General features: G+C 39.3%; 1 protein-coding gene across 2 annotated transcripts; it reads left to right on the top strand.

The window, feature by feature from the left end:
- Nucleotides 1-10846: 10846 nt before the first annotated feature.
- On the top strand, nucleotides 10847-14544 carry LOC5520576 (cerebellar degeneration-related protein 2-like). Of its 2 annotated transcripts, none has more exons than XM_001640353.3 (3): nucleotides 10847-11064; nucleotides 12194-12306; nucleotides 13320-14544. In XM_001640353.3, the coding sequence occupies exons 1-3, from the start codon at nucleotides 10989-10991 to the stop codon at nucleotides 14361-14363; spliced, it is 1233 nt and encodes a 410-aa protein (XP_001640403.2). In that variant the 5' UTR covers nucleotides 10847-10988; the 3' UTR covers nucleotides 14364-14544. The 2 variants fall into 2 exon arrangements, with proteins under 2 accessions (XP_001640403.2, XP_032221469.1); XM_032365578.2 differs by lacking the exon at nucleotides 10847-11064 and adding an exon at nucleotides 11704-11958.
- The last annotated feature ends 115 nt before the right edge of the window (nucleotides 14545-14659 follow it).

Genomic DNA, 14659 nt, shown 5'->3' with positions numbered 1-14659 from the left:
ACCTTAAAAGTGTTGTGATCGAGATGTTATCCCCTACCTCCCTTAAATGACATCAAGGTGGTTGATGTTGTAAGGCGACTAAACGTGCTCACTAACAAAAAAAAATCAAAAACAAAATCAAGACTGATTACACTCTTTATAAGAACCTTTTTTTCCAGCCTGAGATTTCACAAAATTTTAAGAACATGCCGAGGCTGAGAAAGCAAAAAAAAAATTCCCTTTTTTAGTCCTGATGCATTCTAAAATGCAGAATCAAATTCTGCTCATAGTAACTGCCTTATTATTGCTATTGATTATTAGTGTAATTCTCTTCCTAATAACTTCCTAATAATTCATCGGTTATTATATTCTAAAATTTAAGAACGTATTCAGCCTTAAAATGTCCCAAAAATAAGAACGGCTCAACTGAAAATTAGGCGTTCTTATTAATCTACATTCATGATCAGTAAGGGACAGTCTCAATAGTTTAGTAACAAAATCTTATGGAAACTTCACATATTTTGGTGTTGTCTAAAAAGTGACCATTGAGTGTACTAAAACTAAAAAGTATTTCATGGGATTTTGAAAACCATACAGATGAATGCGAGCTATTGACTGATTGCTCATTAGGTCTTCCCGCGTATGATAAATAGACTAACTCGTTCAGAGCCTGTGTCTGGAAGCGCGGGTGGCTAAGTGTGTTAGCGCGCTGGCCTCTCACCACTGTGTACCAGGTTCGAGTCCTGTCTCTGGGACTTTTCTCGAGCTTGGTATCTCAAGTGAGAGGGTTTTCTTTCTCTTGTGCTTTCCAGTCCGTCCCATCACGGGACGCACCCTGCCCCACCCCTAAATATATCCACCCATAACCCGATCCTTAATCGTACCTAACCTAAAATTCAATTTACTAACAGTTAATAGAATGCCATTCGGCACTGTGTGAATCCCTCTTTTTTCCAGCTTCAACGATTTTCTTAGCACTCATATGCTTTAAACACGAAGGCGCGGCTTCCATTGGTTTCAATCAGGTGTACATTGGGTCTTGGTCTCGGCATTGGTCTTGGTCTCTATCAAACAAAATTGGGAATTTAGTATGGATACATTGAACGTCTTATTTTTGGAGCATATTAAGGCTGAATTTGTTCTTAGCCAATGAATTATTAGGAGGAGAAGTACACTATTGTTGCTTCTATTGATCAATAGCGATCAGGACTAAAATATTTTTTTTTGTGCATGTTCTTAAAATTTGGTGAAACCCGTATTCTAGATGTGTTTCACTCGCACATTCTCTAGCTACCATTGTCTTGTCTTACCAAGATTGTCAGTTGCCAATTTCCCTTTTATCCGTTTAGTCGTGCAAATGTTCTGCTGTAGGCTTGATGGATTTTTGAAATTCGTAATAGTAGGCCTTTAACAACACCCCAGCTGGGAATCGCACCCAGTCCACGCGACTTTAACACGGCCACGTATGCTCTCTTACACTACTGAGGTTTGGGTTGTTTTTGCCGAGGAAAAAAACCTCTAGTGGAACTTTTTAGCATCCCACCAAAGTAAAAACCTCAATTTTGTTCCAGTTCTAATCTGGGACAGGTTAGCCAAACGAAACAAACTAATCACATAGACAACATTGTAGCAACCTGAAAATGCATGGATACAACTTCGACCATGTTTTTGGGAGCAGTTAAAAATTGACTGGTCAAAATTTTTCTTTTTAAGTTATGCTCCGTGTAAGAACTAGACAACCCAACGACAAATGCACGCTGGCATGTCAAAAAATGCCTTTGTTTATTCTAGAAATTTGATTGGCTAAGCAAAGGTCATGTTTCACGCAATTTCTTCAAAATCTTACTTTTTTGCTATATGTCCTGCATGCATGTTTGGTATAAAAAGGATCCTTTTTCGGGAAAAGCTATGATAAAGCTTTTTGCCTCAGGACAAATGGGATTTCCCACTAGTTCTTACACGGAGCATTACTTTTAAGTAATTGGTCTTAAAAGACCATTCAAAATGTTTTCAAGTGTCCGTCAACAAATGACATCGTATGAAAACCAAACTTGGTAGATTTCAAGTCGGGATGTGCAACGAGATATTCATTCAATGTGACGTCATAAACAAACACATAAAGTCATAAAAAGCAACCACATATAGAACCACGATCAGACAAACAAGCTTGGTAGATGACATGGGTTCAACTAGGTGGTCACTCGATGTGTCAATCTCAAAAGATAAGGGTGTCACGGACCTCAACGAAGTAATCACGTGATATGTCTCGTCCTCGATAATGCCAAAAGCAGTTGCAAACCTTATTAAATGAAATTGTATGGAGTTCCGCCTTTTGGCATTGCCTAAATGAATATATTACAGACAAAAAAAAAGAAAATAAATAATCGCAAAACAAAACTCTTTGGACCAAAGATATCGCCAATAAGTCTTCAATGCACAAGAGCAACCAAAACGATGACCAATAAGATCATGAAGCAACAAAAAAGATGGCCTTGGTCAACCAGATTTCAAAAAAGGTCTTGGAGCAACCAAAAAGATGGCTTGGTCAACCAAAAAAGATGGCAAAAAAAGGTCTTGGAGCAACCAATGGTCAAGGATGGTCTTGGTCAACCAAAAAGATGGTTAAAAAGGTCTTGGAGCAACCAAAAAGATGGCCTTGGTCAACCAAAAAGATGGCAAAAAAGGTCTTGGAGCAACCAAAAAGATGGTCAAGGATGGTCTTAGAGCAACCAAAAAGATGGCCTTGGTCAACCAAAAAAATTGCCAAAAAGGTCTTGGAGCAACCAAAGATGGTCTTGGAGCAACCAAAAGATGGTCTTGGTCAACCTAACAGATGGCCAAAAAGGTATTGGAGCAACCAAAAAGATGCCAAAGATGGCCTTGTTCAACCAAAAAGATGGCCCAAAAGATCTTGGAGCAACCAAAAGATGGTCTTGGTCAACTAAAAAAAAATGCAAAGATGGTCTTAGAGCAACTAAAAAGATTGCCAAAAAGGTCTTGGAGCAACCAAAGATAGTCTTGGCCAACCAAACAGATGGCCAAAAAGGTATTGGAGCAACCAAAAAATGGCAAAGATGGCCTTGTTCAACAAAAAAGATGGCCAAGGGAGGTCTTGGGGCAGCCAAAAAGATGGCCAACATGGTGTTAGAGTTACCAAAAAGATGACCAAAAAGGGCTCTGGGCAACCAAAACGATGGCATAGATGGTTTGGATAGCTAAAGGTTCTTGGAGAAATCCATTCAGATTGCTAAGAGAAAATTGTCGAAATGATCGCCAAAGGCAATGCCTGAAGGCGAAGCTCAAACCCACAAAATTGATCATAATGACGTCACACATTACATGACTATCTCGTTGGTCACGTACATGACTTCTACCAAGTTTGGTTGTCAAACTATGTTTCTATCATAAGATATGAATGTTTCTTTTGAAGTAATCGTTATGTTTTACGTCCCTGATGACACCATACATTACGTGACCATCTTGTTGCACCCCTTGTCGTACGATAGGGACCTTAAGCAAGGACGACGGTGACGGCTAAGACAACGAGATCGAAAAAGATGTGTTCGATAATTTAATTACAATGGAATTAGCAAAATATTAGTCAGAGATAGATAAAAATAAACTAAGGACATTATTTCTAAAGTAGCGAACGTGGTTAAATGCAAACGTCCGCGTCCTCAATTGACCGTGAAATTTAGATTTTTTTACGTTGTGGTTTTATGGAAACGGCTGAAATGCATCAGACAGAACGTATTTTCACGTGCTGCTATTTAATTCTGAATTAAACTCCACTGTTTTCTTCCGTCGTCGTCCACGTTGCCGTCGTCGTTGCTTGAGGTCCCTGATGTCATTAGGTGACGGGCAGATAGATGGCGACCACGGTAACCACGCGTAATGCGAAATCTGGAGTCGATGGATTATCAGTATCTATACCACCTTGTTTTTTTTTCTTTTACATATTTCTCGATTATCCAGATTTAGATCTAGACATGCCACAACATTGGTGCAGCGTGAAAATCATCAAAACTTTAAGCCTAGAAGCCTGTCACGCCTAGTAAAATGCTACTTGTGTCTGCAATGTCGTGCCTTACGTCGATGATCCACCACTGTTGTCGGCGTCTTCACCAAACAACAACTAACGCCTACTCGCCAAAGATTCCAAAACCAGGGATGCTTGAAAAAGTAAACGCCCTTTATCGCTGGCGCCAACCATTTTTTGGACACTACGATAAACTGACAATTTGTCAGTTGCACTATATAAAGCCACATGCCTATTCCATTTGTCACCTTTTTTTCTTTTGTCCAAAAAATAGATTCGGTAAAATTCGGAAATTCCTTTTTTTTTCTTTATGTCCAAAATAGATTCGGAAAAATGCAAATGCCTCGAGCTCGCAAAAAATGATAGACCAAGGAACGATGTAAATTATATCGGATTGGCTATAGTCGCAAGCTATGCTGAACTTACTTATAACTATAGTACTGGAATTCATGGACTTGAAATTGTAGCATAAAAAAATACTTGAATGTTTGTACGGGAAGCACCTAGTTCAACTAATACTTGAGCCATTAAAAATGTTCTTAAAAGATTTACCATCACAGACTTATTCGGAAAATATTGTGCTCCTAAATAGGGTACCGTGCCACAAATTCAAGTCCCATGAAAGCCGTTTAATTCTCCAACCCCAAGAAGACTACCCAAAGCACACGAGCCGAAATGAGTATTTTCGTGTCCAAACCATTCCAAAAGGAATTTCCGATTGTCCTTAGGTGGCCGTCTATGCCTAATGGCTAGCTGAACCCCAATAAACCCACGAACAGACAATTTTATGTGTCCAACACTGGCAGCCGATCAAAATCTCCTCAGACGAATATTAGGACTTTCTCCATTTTAACAAATTTTTTAAAAAAAGTATGAGCTGCCTGTGTTAGGTGAGCAAAGGCTGTGCTTAGCCTAACAGGTAGCTAACCCACCTCCCCCCAGTCCCCCCTCCACACTGATGTTAATACATATGTATGGTGTATGTACCTATGTAGACCACCTTTGCTCAGACGAATCATCTGCTCAACCCATAAAAACCTACACTACCCCCATGAGTACCTGGGTGAGACAAACAACAAGGGGGGGGATCCTAGAATGACAACATCAATTGACTATTATATTTTAAGCATGGTAGTATTTCTTTTTATTAAACTCTTCATATTTGCATCCAATGCTCCTTTATAAGAATCAGTAAATCCCTGGTATTATATGATGCAACCAGCAATGACATGTGGAAAACGGCAGATTTCAAAAGTACTGGAAGTACAGATCATCTCATTAAACATAATGTATCAGTATATAGTCCATCTATCACGTGATAAATTTATCAACAAATAGGAAGAGGGGGGTGGATACCTTCAGGTGACTGAATCCTCCCACGCAGACCAGTAATGCCTAGACTACCAAAAGCTCAAACTAACAAACCATTTGATTGTGATAAAAAAGGACTTAACCAAAAATTATGTGACAGGCTCAAAATAAATCGTCACCCCTCCCAAAGGCACAGATTTAGATGATACTCTGGCCCTTTTGCTAGCAAATATTTATTTTAGTTTGTAAATGCTTTTTAAGAAAGCAATTCTATTCTACGGTCTAAATCTTGTTTTGTATTTATTTTTATCTTTTTGAAGATAAAAATCTATAACTTTGTAGAGTCTTGAATTCAAGACTCCAATGATAAGAAAGCAAATTGTTTTATGGTTGATACAGCTTCAACCATGACAGTTCATTAGAAGTTTTTTCGCCTCTTCTTCTTTAAACATTCCCTTTGATTAGGAATACTGCCACGCCTTTTCCTAAGTATAGCCAAATTTACTTTGATATTTTTGAGTGTTCTACTTTTCACAAGAACACTAGCTTTTACTCTCCTCTCAGTCTTTTAAATGTGCGTTAAATCAAATATATTTGTCTTTAGTTTGCAGAGGAGGCATCGTTCTGTTTTCTTTCAGTGATTTCTCTCACCTAGCGAATTATTTTTCAAGACGATGAGCCTATGGTACCTGTACGTAGGCTTCCAGTACGCGAGAAGTAGGCAAAATTTAAAACAAAATGAATTTTTAGCATTTGGTAACATTGCGAGTAAACAAGCGGCGAGACGGAAAAGCGTGCAGTGAACCATATTTCCTTAAGAAAACTAGCAAACAACTCAATACTTGAGTTTTCCAAATAGCTTTTGTTCGTCAAATTTATTTCCCTATTTCAATATATTTAGGAGAAGATAATTTCCTTTGACAATTTTAGTTTTGTTTGTAAACCAATTTGCAGAGAGAAAACCTTCACAAAACATAAAATGTTTTGGAAGGCATTTTGTAATTGTTGCTTAAAATACCCTTTATATATACCCACAAAATATGTTTTCTTATGGCACAATAGATAATAACAGGATAAATTCAGTCAGCTAGGAGGTATTTTTACCAAGAGGTAACCTCATGAATAAAACCTCGTTAGAATTGTAAATGGTAACTTTCTTGAAATGCGCGACGGAATTTTCCAGTTTAACATTACATAGTTTACCTTCTGAGTAAGCCTTGCCCTTCCCAACACAATATAGTTGCCGCTGTGTATATGAGAAGTGAGATAAAAATGATTTCAGAAAGTTTAGCAGAATAATCGAAAATCGAGTCCATCGAAAGTCGGACTCAACTCTGCGCTTGCGAACACTGAGCCATCAGGTTGGCCATCATGTGGAAGCTTTATTGACCAATCAGCAGTACATTTTGTCATTCAAGTTATAAGCACCCAATCACAGTTTAGTACAAATAATAACCGCGTGAAAACAATAGTCTTTAAATTTGCGTTTCAAGGAAGGCACGTAAAAATGCCTTGAATGTGACAATTTTCAGGATCAAAGTCAAAAGTGTAGCCATGGTTTGTCAAGGGGTTTGGGAGTGCATAAAGAAAAAAGGGAAAAAAACCGGTGACCGGTGATAAAGAATAGATCATTGAAGAGGGGGATCATTAGACTAGATCTTATATATGTAACAATTCGAGGGGAAATGAGCTAAGTTCGGGAAGCATGTCTCCTGACCTCCCCATAAAATATTTAGGGAGCGGTCATTCATTACTGGGGGGGGGGGGGGGAGGGGGCGGCGTCAAATGTGTAGGGGGGGCTACGTTTTTTTGGGCGCCGATTTAGGGGGGGGGGGCACATATTTTTTGGCTGTCCTTAAAGGAGGGGTCACATTTTTTTGGGCGCCGATTTAAGTCTGGTTTCAATATAATACTGAGCAAGAGAGTCATTGTTCAAATGGAATTTTTTTGTATCTAAAAAAAAAAACTTCTATTGATTAGACTTTCAAACAAGGCTTTGCAAATGTCATGAGCTTCAATTGAGCAGTGACCGAAAAAAGAAACAAAAAAAAAAACCCGGTATTTAATCAGGAAAACAGGAAAAAAACCCGGGGAAAAAAGTAATTCAGTATCGAAAAGAAAATCCCACCCACAATCCACTCAAAAAGAGATCTGAGCTGAATTAACTATCTAATGATTGAACAGCAAATACTGTTTGGTAAGCTTTGGGAATGAATAAATACTCGAGTTTTTATATATTTTTTTTATCTCAAAGAGTTCTCAATTTTCCCCGATATCATATAGTAAAAGGGTGTTGAATTTGTTTCTTTTTCTTGTATCTTAAAGTTGCTGTATTTTTTTCTATTTCTTGTATTTTAGGGACTTCATTTTATATCAATTTTGAGTTTTTTTTCTGTTTGTCTGCTTGCTAGTGTTCGTGAGAAGCAACCTCGTCCCCAGGGTCTTCTGGGTAATTTCCAATATGTTCTCTAGAAGCGAGCGTAGGAGCTCAAAACAACCAAACTCGCATCAAAATTGTTTTTAATTTTGTTACTTCATCGCAAGTAAAAACTTGCGCTCATTGTATTTTTTTTTTTTTTGACAGGGAATAAAGCCGCATTGTCACCAGTTTACTTCCGGAGGTCCGACGGAAACCTCAACCGACAAGAAACAAAAGAATCTATTAGAATCCGCGATATTAAACAGGCCACATTATGTCTTTTATGCATTGAACAGGCTTTAAATTATCAGTCACTTCCCCGAAGAAACTTCCAATACACACACTGCTTTTACAATTTTGAATTATTCTTCCCGTTTTCCGGAGACGAGGCACTCGGCAAAACAAAAAGAGAAAAGGCCTATAGATCAAAGGCCTGGCTAAACTAGGCAACATTTAGCGTGTAGTTTATTTTTTATACGCCTCATTACAAGTCATTAAAATAATGAAAAATGGCAAGACAATTTCGTACACATATTTTACCATCACCCTTTCCAACTTTCTAGCTATATAATTATAAAATGGTGTAACAATGGGTGTACGCAGGGGTCTTTGTAGGCCCCATGGTCGTAATTTTTCCTTTGTAATAGAACGTTATGCCTCACGAGAAAAATACAATCCAAATATGCGCCTTCAGTGATTTTTAACATTTATTACTGTTTCAACGCCATGGGGTGCCAGCGTTAAATGCATGGGACTAGAAAACACGCAAACAGATCAAACGAACTGGACGGTGCTGGCGCCTTTATCGTTAGAGCTATTAAAGCGTGTATGAAGTAACATATTTCTCCACCACATCACTGTGAAATTCAGGTATGAAAATAGCCAACAGACCATATAACAACGAATTCTGTTGCAAAGCATTGTTATAGTTCTTACTCAAGAGTAGCCTTGGTGAATCAAGCAACAAGGAATTTTTCTGATGACATCAGAAACTTTGTTTGGACCTTAACTTTGGTTAAGCCATTATTGGTGGTAGACTTGTAGAATTTACAGCCTCATGCGTCATACGGTCTGAGACCTAATCTTCTGCCAAACTGCCAAAGGTGCCAATTGCCTATCATGGAGAGATATGGCGGCGTGTCCTCTCGCGAACGACTTGCACACAACCGAAACAGAAGACACTCTGTCAACCTCGCCCAAATACAGAGGATCCTTTCCAAACGAGAAGAGAGAAAACTCAAAGAGTTTTATATCGAGAGATCACACACAACAGAGTTCTTACACCGCTTACACGTCACCACAGGGAGCCTGAAGGACCATGACGGAAGGACGAGATTTAGCCAGGTCGTGTATTCGTATAGAGACCAAAATACCGCTGACCGAGCCGGTGGTCATGTGCGCTCAGCTAGCTTGCCAAATATCACCAATGCTTGGGAAGAAAAGGCGGAGTCTCCTGTCATGATCGGTGACAGCAGTTTAAGCACACATGGTGAAGATTCTGAGCAAGAGTTTGATCAATTGAACGAATGCTTTGAAAGCGATAGCAACTATTCAAACATTTCGGATAGGTCTAGGCGTTCCAATCCGTTTCACAGGCATACCACCATTTTAAAGGAAAGTTCCCATCTCACTGTGGAGAACCTCTCGAGAAGGGTTAGTCTGCCATCACAAAGTTCTTCCCTCGCAAACGACCTCAGCTCTAAAGTAAGGGTTCACAAGAAACTAGGGCAGCGTTCCTCTAGTATATCACTATCGAACTCTACTAAAATGGACAAATTCTACTCTAGTGTTAAAGATAGCTCTAGTTGGTCATTATCGAACTCTTCTAAATTGGACAAATTATATTATAAGGGTAAAGAGAGTAAGACATCAAGCTTTCAGAATGGTTCGCAAGCGGGATTCCCGCAACCTGTCCCGCACAGGCTCTCGATACCGCGTGTGGTTGTAACAGGAGATTGGGACCGAGACTGCGTGGAAGGAAGAGCGTTAGAAGGTCGGAATAGCTCTTCAGGACTTATGTGTTGGGGTGAAAAGAGAGAATAAAAGTAATAATGTTGTTGGGGGTGGGGGTGGGGGAGGGGGGATCTGGAAAAGCTACTGGATAAGAATTTTTTTACCTTCTCTTTCCTGGACAGGATATAATTTTAAAGCTTTTTTTTATCCTTAACGGGATATAAATTATCTATCTCTCCGTCCTGAACAGGGTTCCGATTTTCTTTTCACTTTCACGTGAATAATACCAAGTATAATACCCTAATTAAGGTATGAAAATTGAGTTTTCTGTCCTAAAGAGGGTTTGCGAATCGGGGCTTTTTGTCCTAGACTGGGTATGTTTTGTTTTTCGATATTTTGTCCTAAACAGGGTCTTAGAGACCCTTGGCGGCACCCATATTCCTAAAGGGAGACTGAGTACCTCCCGCGTCGCTGATGCAGTCGTCCCTTTTTTTAGACGTATTAGACGTATATGCCTTTTATGCTATTATTCCCGCAACATTCACCCACTATTATTACACAGAAATACCCTCCGTTCTTGTTTCCAGATGAGTCGATTTATCCCTTTTATACCAGTTATAATCGCAATTCAACGTTATTTCTTTAACAATTATAGCTAGAATTTGTGTGTGTTTTGTATTGTTTTAAGATGGCAATTGAGTTATATTATCCGGAGTTTCAATGTTAACAGTTTTGTTTCTATCAGGGGCGGGACGGGGGTCCCAGCACGTTTCACGAGTTTCAAGAATCGGAAATTCCTTTTCACGATAAACTGACGACAAGAATCAATCTTTACTCGGAAATCGCGATTTTTAAAGAGCATAGATCACGACTCACGCTGATCAAATTTCGCCATTCCGGCGAAAGTAGCAATCGCGGATCACGGTTTTTAATTTGTCCTTTTCACGATTCACGATAAACAAAAAAGGCCGTTCACGGATCACAAAAATAACCCTTACCGCCCCTGTTCTATGGAATAAATTAAAGAGGTAAGTTCTTTTTCGCGCGCTTACGCGAGTTGCCCTTGGAGATCATTCGTCGCTTTTGAGCGCATGACACACAAGCCACCTTACGTGGCATCGAGAGCCTCGACTCCATGCCGTGACATCCAAACATTTGCATAATTGGGTGAGACGAACACGACCTTTCAGCTGATAGCTTGTCTTTCGTCTCTAAAAAACTCGTAGACACTGTCTTCTCGTTTAAGTCCACAAGATGAAAGGACGTGGCTTTCTCTGAAGATTTGTGATGGCTTCCACTCATCTCAGCTTGGAGTTTATTTCCGAAATGGCGGATACGAAAGATCGAGGACATCTAAATGATGGTGAGTGGTTGAATTTTTCGGGAAATTTTCCTCGATCGTAAAATACTATTTCCGAAGGCCTAAAATGTGATTCGATATATCTTAAGACTCCATGAAGACATACTATTAAAAATATAAATGTACGTTTTGTATAAGTAATATTCGTAACAACCGACGCGCTCTATTTTATTTTGACATGTGTTTGCTTACGGTTTGCTAGTGGAAATAATACGCGAAATCTTTCTTTACAATCACGAAACATTTTCTGGTATTTTATCGACACCATACGTTTAAATTTCTTAAGTATTTTAAAAACAGACAAAGCTCGATAAGGAGAAACTAATCGAAAATATGTTATGTCGCCGCGTATTTCGTAATTGAAAATTTTGCCAAATATTCTAATCCTGTTAAATTTATACAACAATCTCTACACCGTTTAATTCTTTCAACAATGAACCACCGGCATAGTTGAGGCTCAAATAAAAGACTACATAAAGCTTTTGTTATGTTTTTCCGAGTCGTGTTTTTGTCTGAAGGTCAAGAAGTTGGGTGTGTATTGTTATTTGTGGACATGTTAAAATTTAGTTCCGGTTTTAGGAATGCCACTTCCGGTATACGTCAATCCACAGGTATCTCAGGTTTGATTCATATCCCGTGTACAAAGAGTTGACATCTGGCGTCTACGAGCCAATCTTTCTTTTGCTCCCTCCACTCATTGTCTTCTGTGTTTGTTTGATGACGAAGAGGCAAAATTTACTTACTTTATTACTCTACAAGAGGAAAGAAAAATATATGCGCCTCAAAGATACCTTTTTCTGAGTGAACGCAACAGGTTTTTATACTAAAATATGGATAATGATATAACCCATTTGGTGGGGAAATGCAGTCATTGCGATAATCGATGGAATATATTCGGTAAATATACAATTATCCCTTTCTATTAGAAAAGTTTATTTAGCAAAAATAACCGGGCTTTTTCTTTTAATCCGATTGCTTTTCCTTCTCAACTTTTTTGATAACTTTTTACTCACTATCAATGGTAAAGTTCATTTTCTCTTCGTTAAACAGGCTCTATTACTTATTCATAAATGTTTCCTTATTATAAACCAAGTAAGCGATTGTTTATTTATCACGTTTTTGTGTCGCTCAGATCTCGAGTTGGCCGCAGAAATCGGTAAAAACCTACTGGAGAGGAACAAGGAATTGGAGATATTACTCAAATCATCGCATCAGTTTTCCGAGGAACAAGCTCTTAAAAATGAGGTAAGTTTAGACAGCTGCTCTCGAGCGATACCCTATAATGGGTGTTTTCTTGAACCGTATGAAAAATTAAAACTCAACAGTAAAATCTTAAACTAACCCCCAAAACCTTAATTTTATCGGTCACAAATTTAAGCATTTTATTGGAGTCATTTTTGAATATCACGATGGATAAAATATTATGGGAATTTCATCGCTGGCTTTTTTATTTTTACAGCGACAGTGTACAAATTTTTAACCTCCAAAATTATCCGTAGGTTAGATTTAAAGGTTTGGTGTGAATGTGGCATAACTTATGTACGCGTTTTGTACAGAAAATAATTTCAGACTGCATTTGACCCAAACTAAATAAGTGAATCTTCGTGGAGCATTTCCCTGAAAAGCGAGTGCCCTTGTTAACATCGAGTTTGGGAAATGGCGCGAAGGAGGGGGGGGGGGGGGGCAGTCGCTTTTAAATGCTCCACACATTTTCAGTAGTTTTTATTTTATAAGGACACCCTATTTAGGAAAATAAAGTCACTACAGGAACCTACTTATGCATGAGACATCCATTATGCAAGCAAGCTCTCGGCTAGTTCCTCTAAACTGAGGCTAGTGCCTCGGTTCGCCTTTACTGACAACAGCTCTCGGGCAGTGCTTATCAATAGCCCTTGCTTTAAAAGATCACGTGACGTTTCGGGTGGTAAACTCCGATTTTTAGCGGCAAAATAACAGCAACAAAAAGCAACTTATTCAGCTTCTACGAATAGGGCCAGCTTTTTGTTTTCAGAAAGGACTTATTCTCGTTAAAGATTCTGTTTCGTCGTTCTCTGGTGCTACCGGCGCAGTCATTCAATCATTTCTATGTTTATTTTGGCTTGAATGTGCCACCCAAAAGGTCACGTGATCTCTCAGGACAAGTTCCCTATTTGGGCTACCTGTATAAATGGCGAGGCATTTTTTTTGCGAAACTGCGGCCTGCAAAAGGGATATTTACATTACTCTTCTCTGAGATTTATCTCCCTGTCTCTTCGCAGTTTTTAAGCAAGCAGTTGGAAACTTTACGCGAGGTAAACGAGAACAGACTGAAAGCATTTGAGCAAATGGAAATGACTGCCATGGAGTTACAGAAAGCGAACATGAAGCTGCAAAACGAAACCAGCTCCATGAAAAAGCGGTACAAAGACCTGGCGGAAATGGTGGAGAACCTCGACACAAAATGCGAGGATTACAGGGTCGAGATCGAAGAGCTTCAGAGGGAACGAACGAGACTGCAGAAGGAATTGTCCGTGGCTTTGGCAATTAAACTGGAAGAACAGACAGAGGAGAAAGAAACGAGCGATGAAAACGCTAGACGGTCATCAGTCAAAGATGAAGATACCGATGAGAAAGAGAGAGAACTGGAGTTACTCAATGAAAAAATATCTAATCTTAAGGTTCAGCATTCTGTTGAGACTCGAAAGCGGGAGGAATTAGAATACGAATTGTCGGAGCTAATTCGCGAAAACCAGCATCTGGAAAGTCAACTTCGTGAGTTTGCGAAGCAAGCCGAGGAATGGAGACTCGCAGCATCAGAAGCCTCGCTTCCCGAGCGTGCAATCGATATCTTGTTGGACGGAGGCGAGGATCACAATGCCAGTCGCGATGATGAGCCGGAGGATGATTCGTTTGTTGTCGTAGAGGACGAGGAGCTTTCTCGGCAGACGAGTTTGGCTTCTGATCACAGCGCCGTTGTCGTTTTAAGCCCGAGTGAAGAACGGCTTTCGGTTATGCGAGATCACAGCACGTCATTCTTTTCCGAGCTCGATAACCAGTACCACGAACTTGTACGGAAATACGATGCACTGTTGGATAAGTGTAAATATGGGGGACTCGGTACTGGCTCGGCTATTCCGATGGTGCAACGAGCAGTCCAAGTTAGTCCGATGTGTGATCAACCACCATCAACATTTGACAATAACGCGAAAACATCACACGGATTTAAGAAAATGTTTAAAGATATTTACAACAAAATAGAGGATACGAAAAACTTTAGACCAAGTAGACCCGGAACCCCGGAAGGCAAACTATTACAGGGATAACTTCAATAGAAAAGACAATAAAATTGCTGATTCGCTTGACTCCATATAACGTGGTTCCTAAATTAACAATGAAAAAATCGCATTCTGAACTGAGTTGATTAATAAGACCAATTTGGTTTAATAAAAAGCACACAATGCTTATTACTTAGCAATGAAATAATCAATGGTATCAAAAACCTTATTTATTATCTATTGTCTTTTTTGCTACTACCCAAAACACATGCTGTGCTATGCTGGATGGCCTTGCATGATGACGTGGCATGATGACGCATCCGTATTCAAGACGCTCTGCCAGC

The sequence above is a fragment of the Nematostella vectensis genome, chromosome 12, assembly GCF_932526225.1.
Source record: "Nematostella vectensis chromosome 12, jaNemVect1.1, whole genome shotgun sequence".
NCBI classification, from domain to species: domain Eukaryota; kingdom Metazoa; phylum Cnidaria; class Anthozoa; order Actiniaria; family Edwardsiidae; genus Nematostella; species Nematostella vectensis.
The sequence above is the reverse complement of the archived record's forward strand: the minus strand, read 5'-3'. Positions and strand labels throughout refer to the sequence as shown.

Excerpts from the sequence above, each read along its gene's own strand:
- LOC5520576 (XM_001640353.3), top strand. The coding sequence starts at position 10,989 with ATGGCTTCCACTCATCTCAGCTTGGAGTTTATTTCCGAAATGGCGGAT. Across the intron at positions 11,065-12,193 it reads TCGAGGACATCTAAATGATG|ATCTCGAGTTGGCCGCAGAA; the intron begins GTGAGTGGTTGA and ends TGTGTCGCTCAG. Across the intron at positions 12,307-13,319 it reads AACAAGCTCTTAAAAATGAG|TTTTTAAGCAAGCAGTTGGA; the intron begins GTAAGTTTAGAC and ends GTCTCTTCGCAG.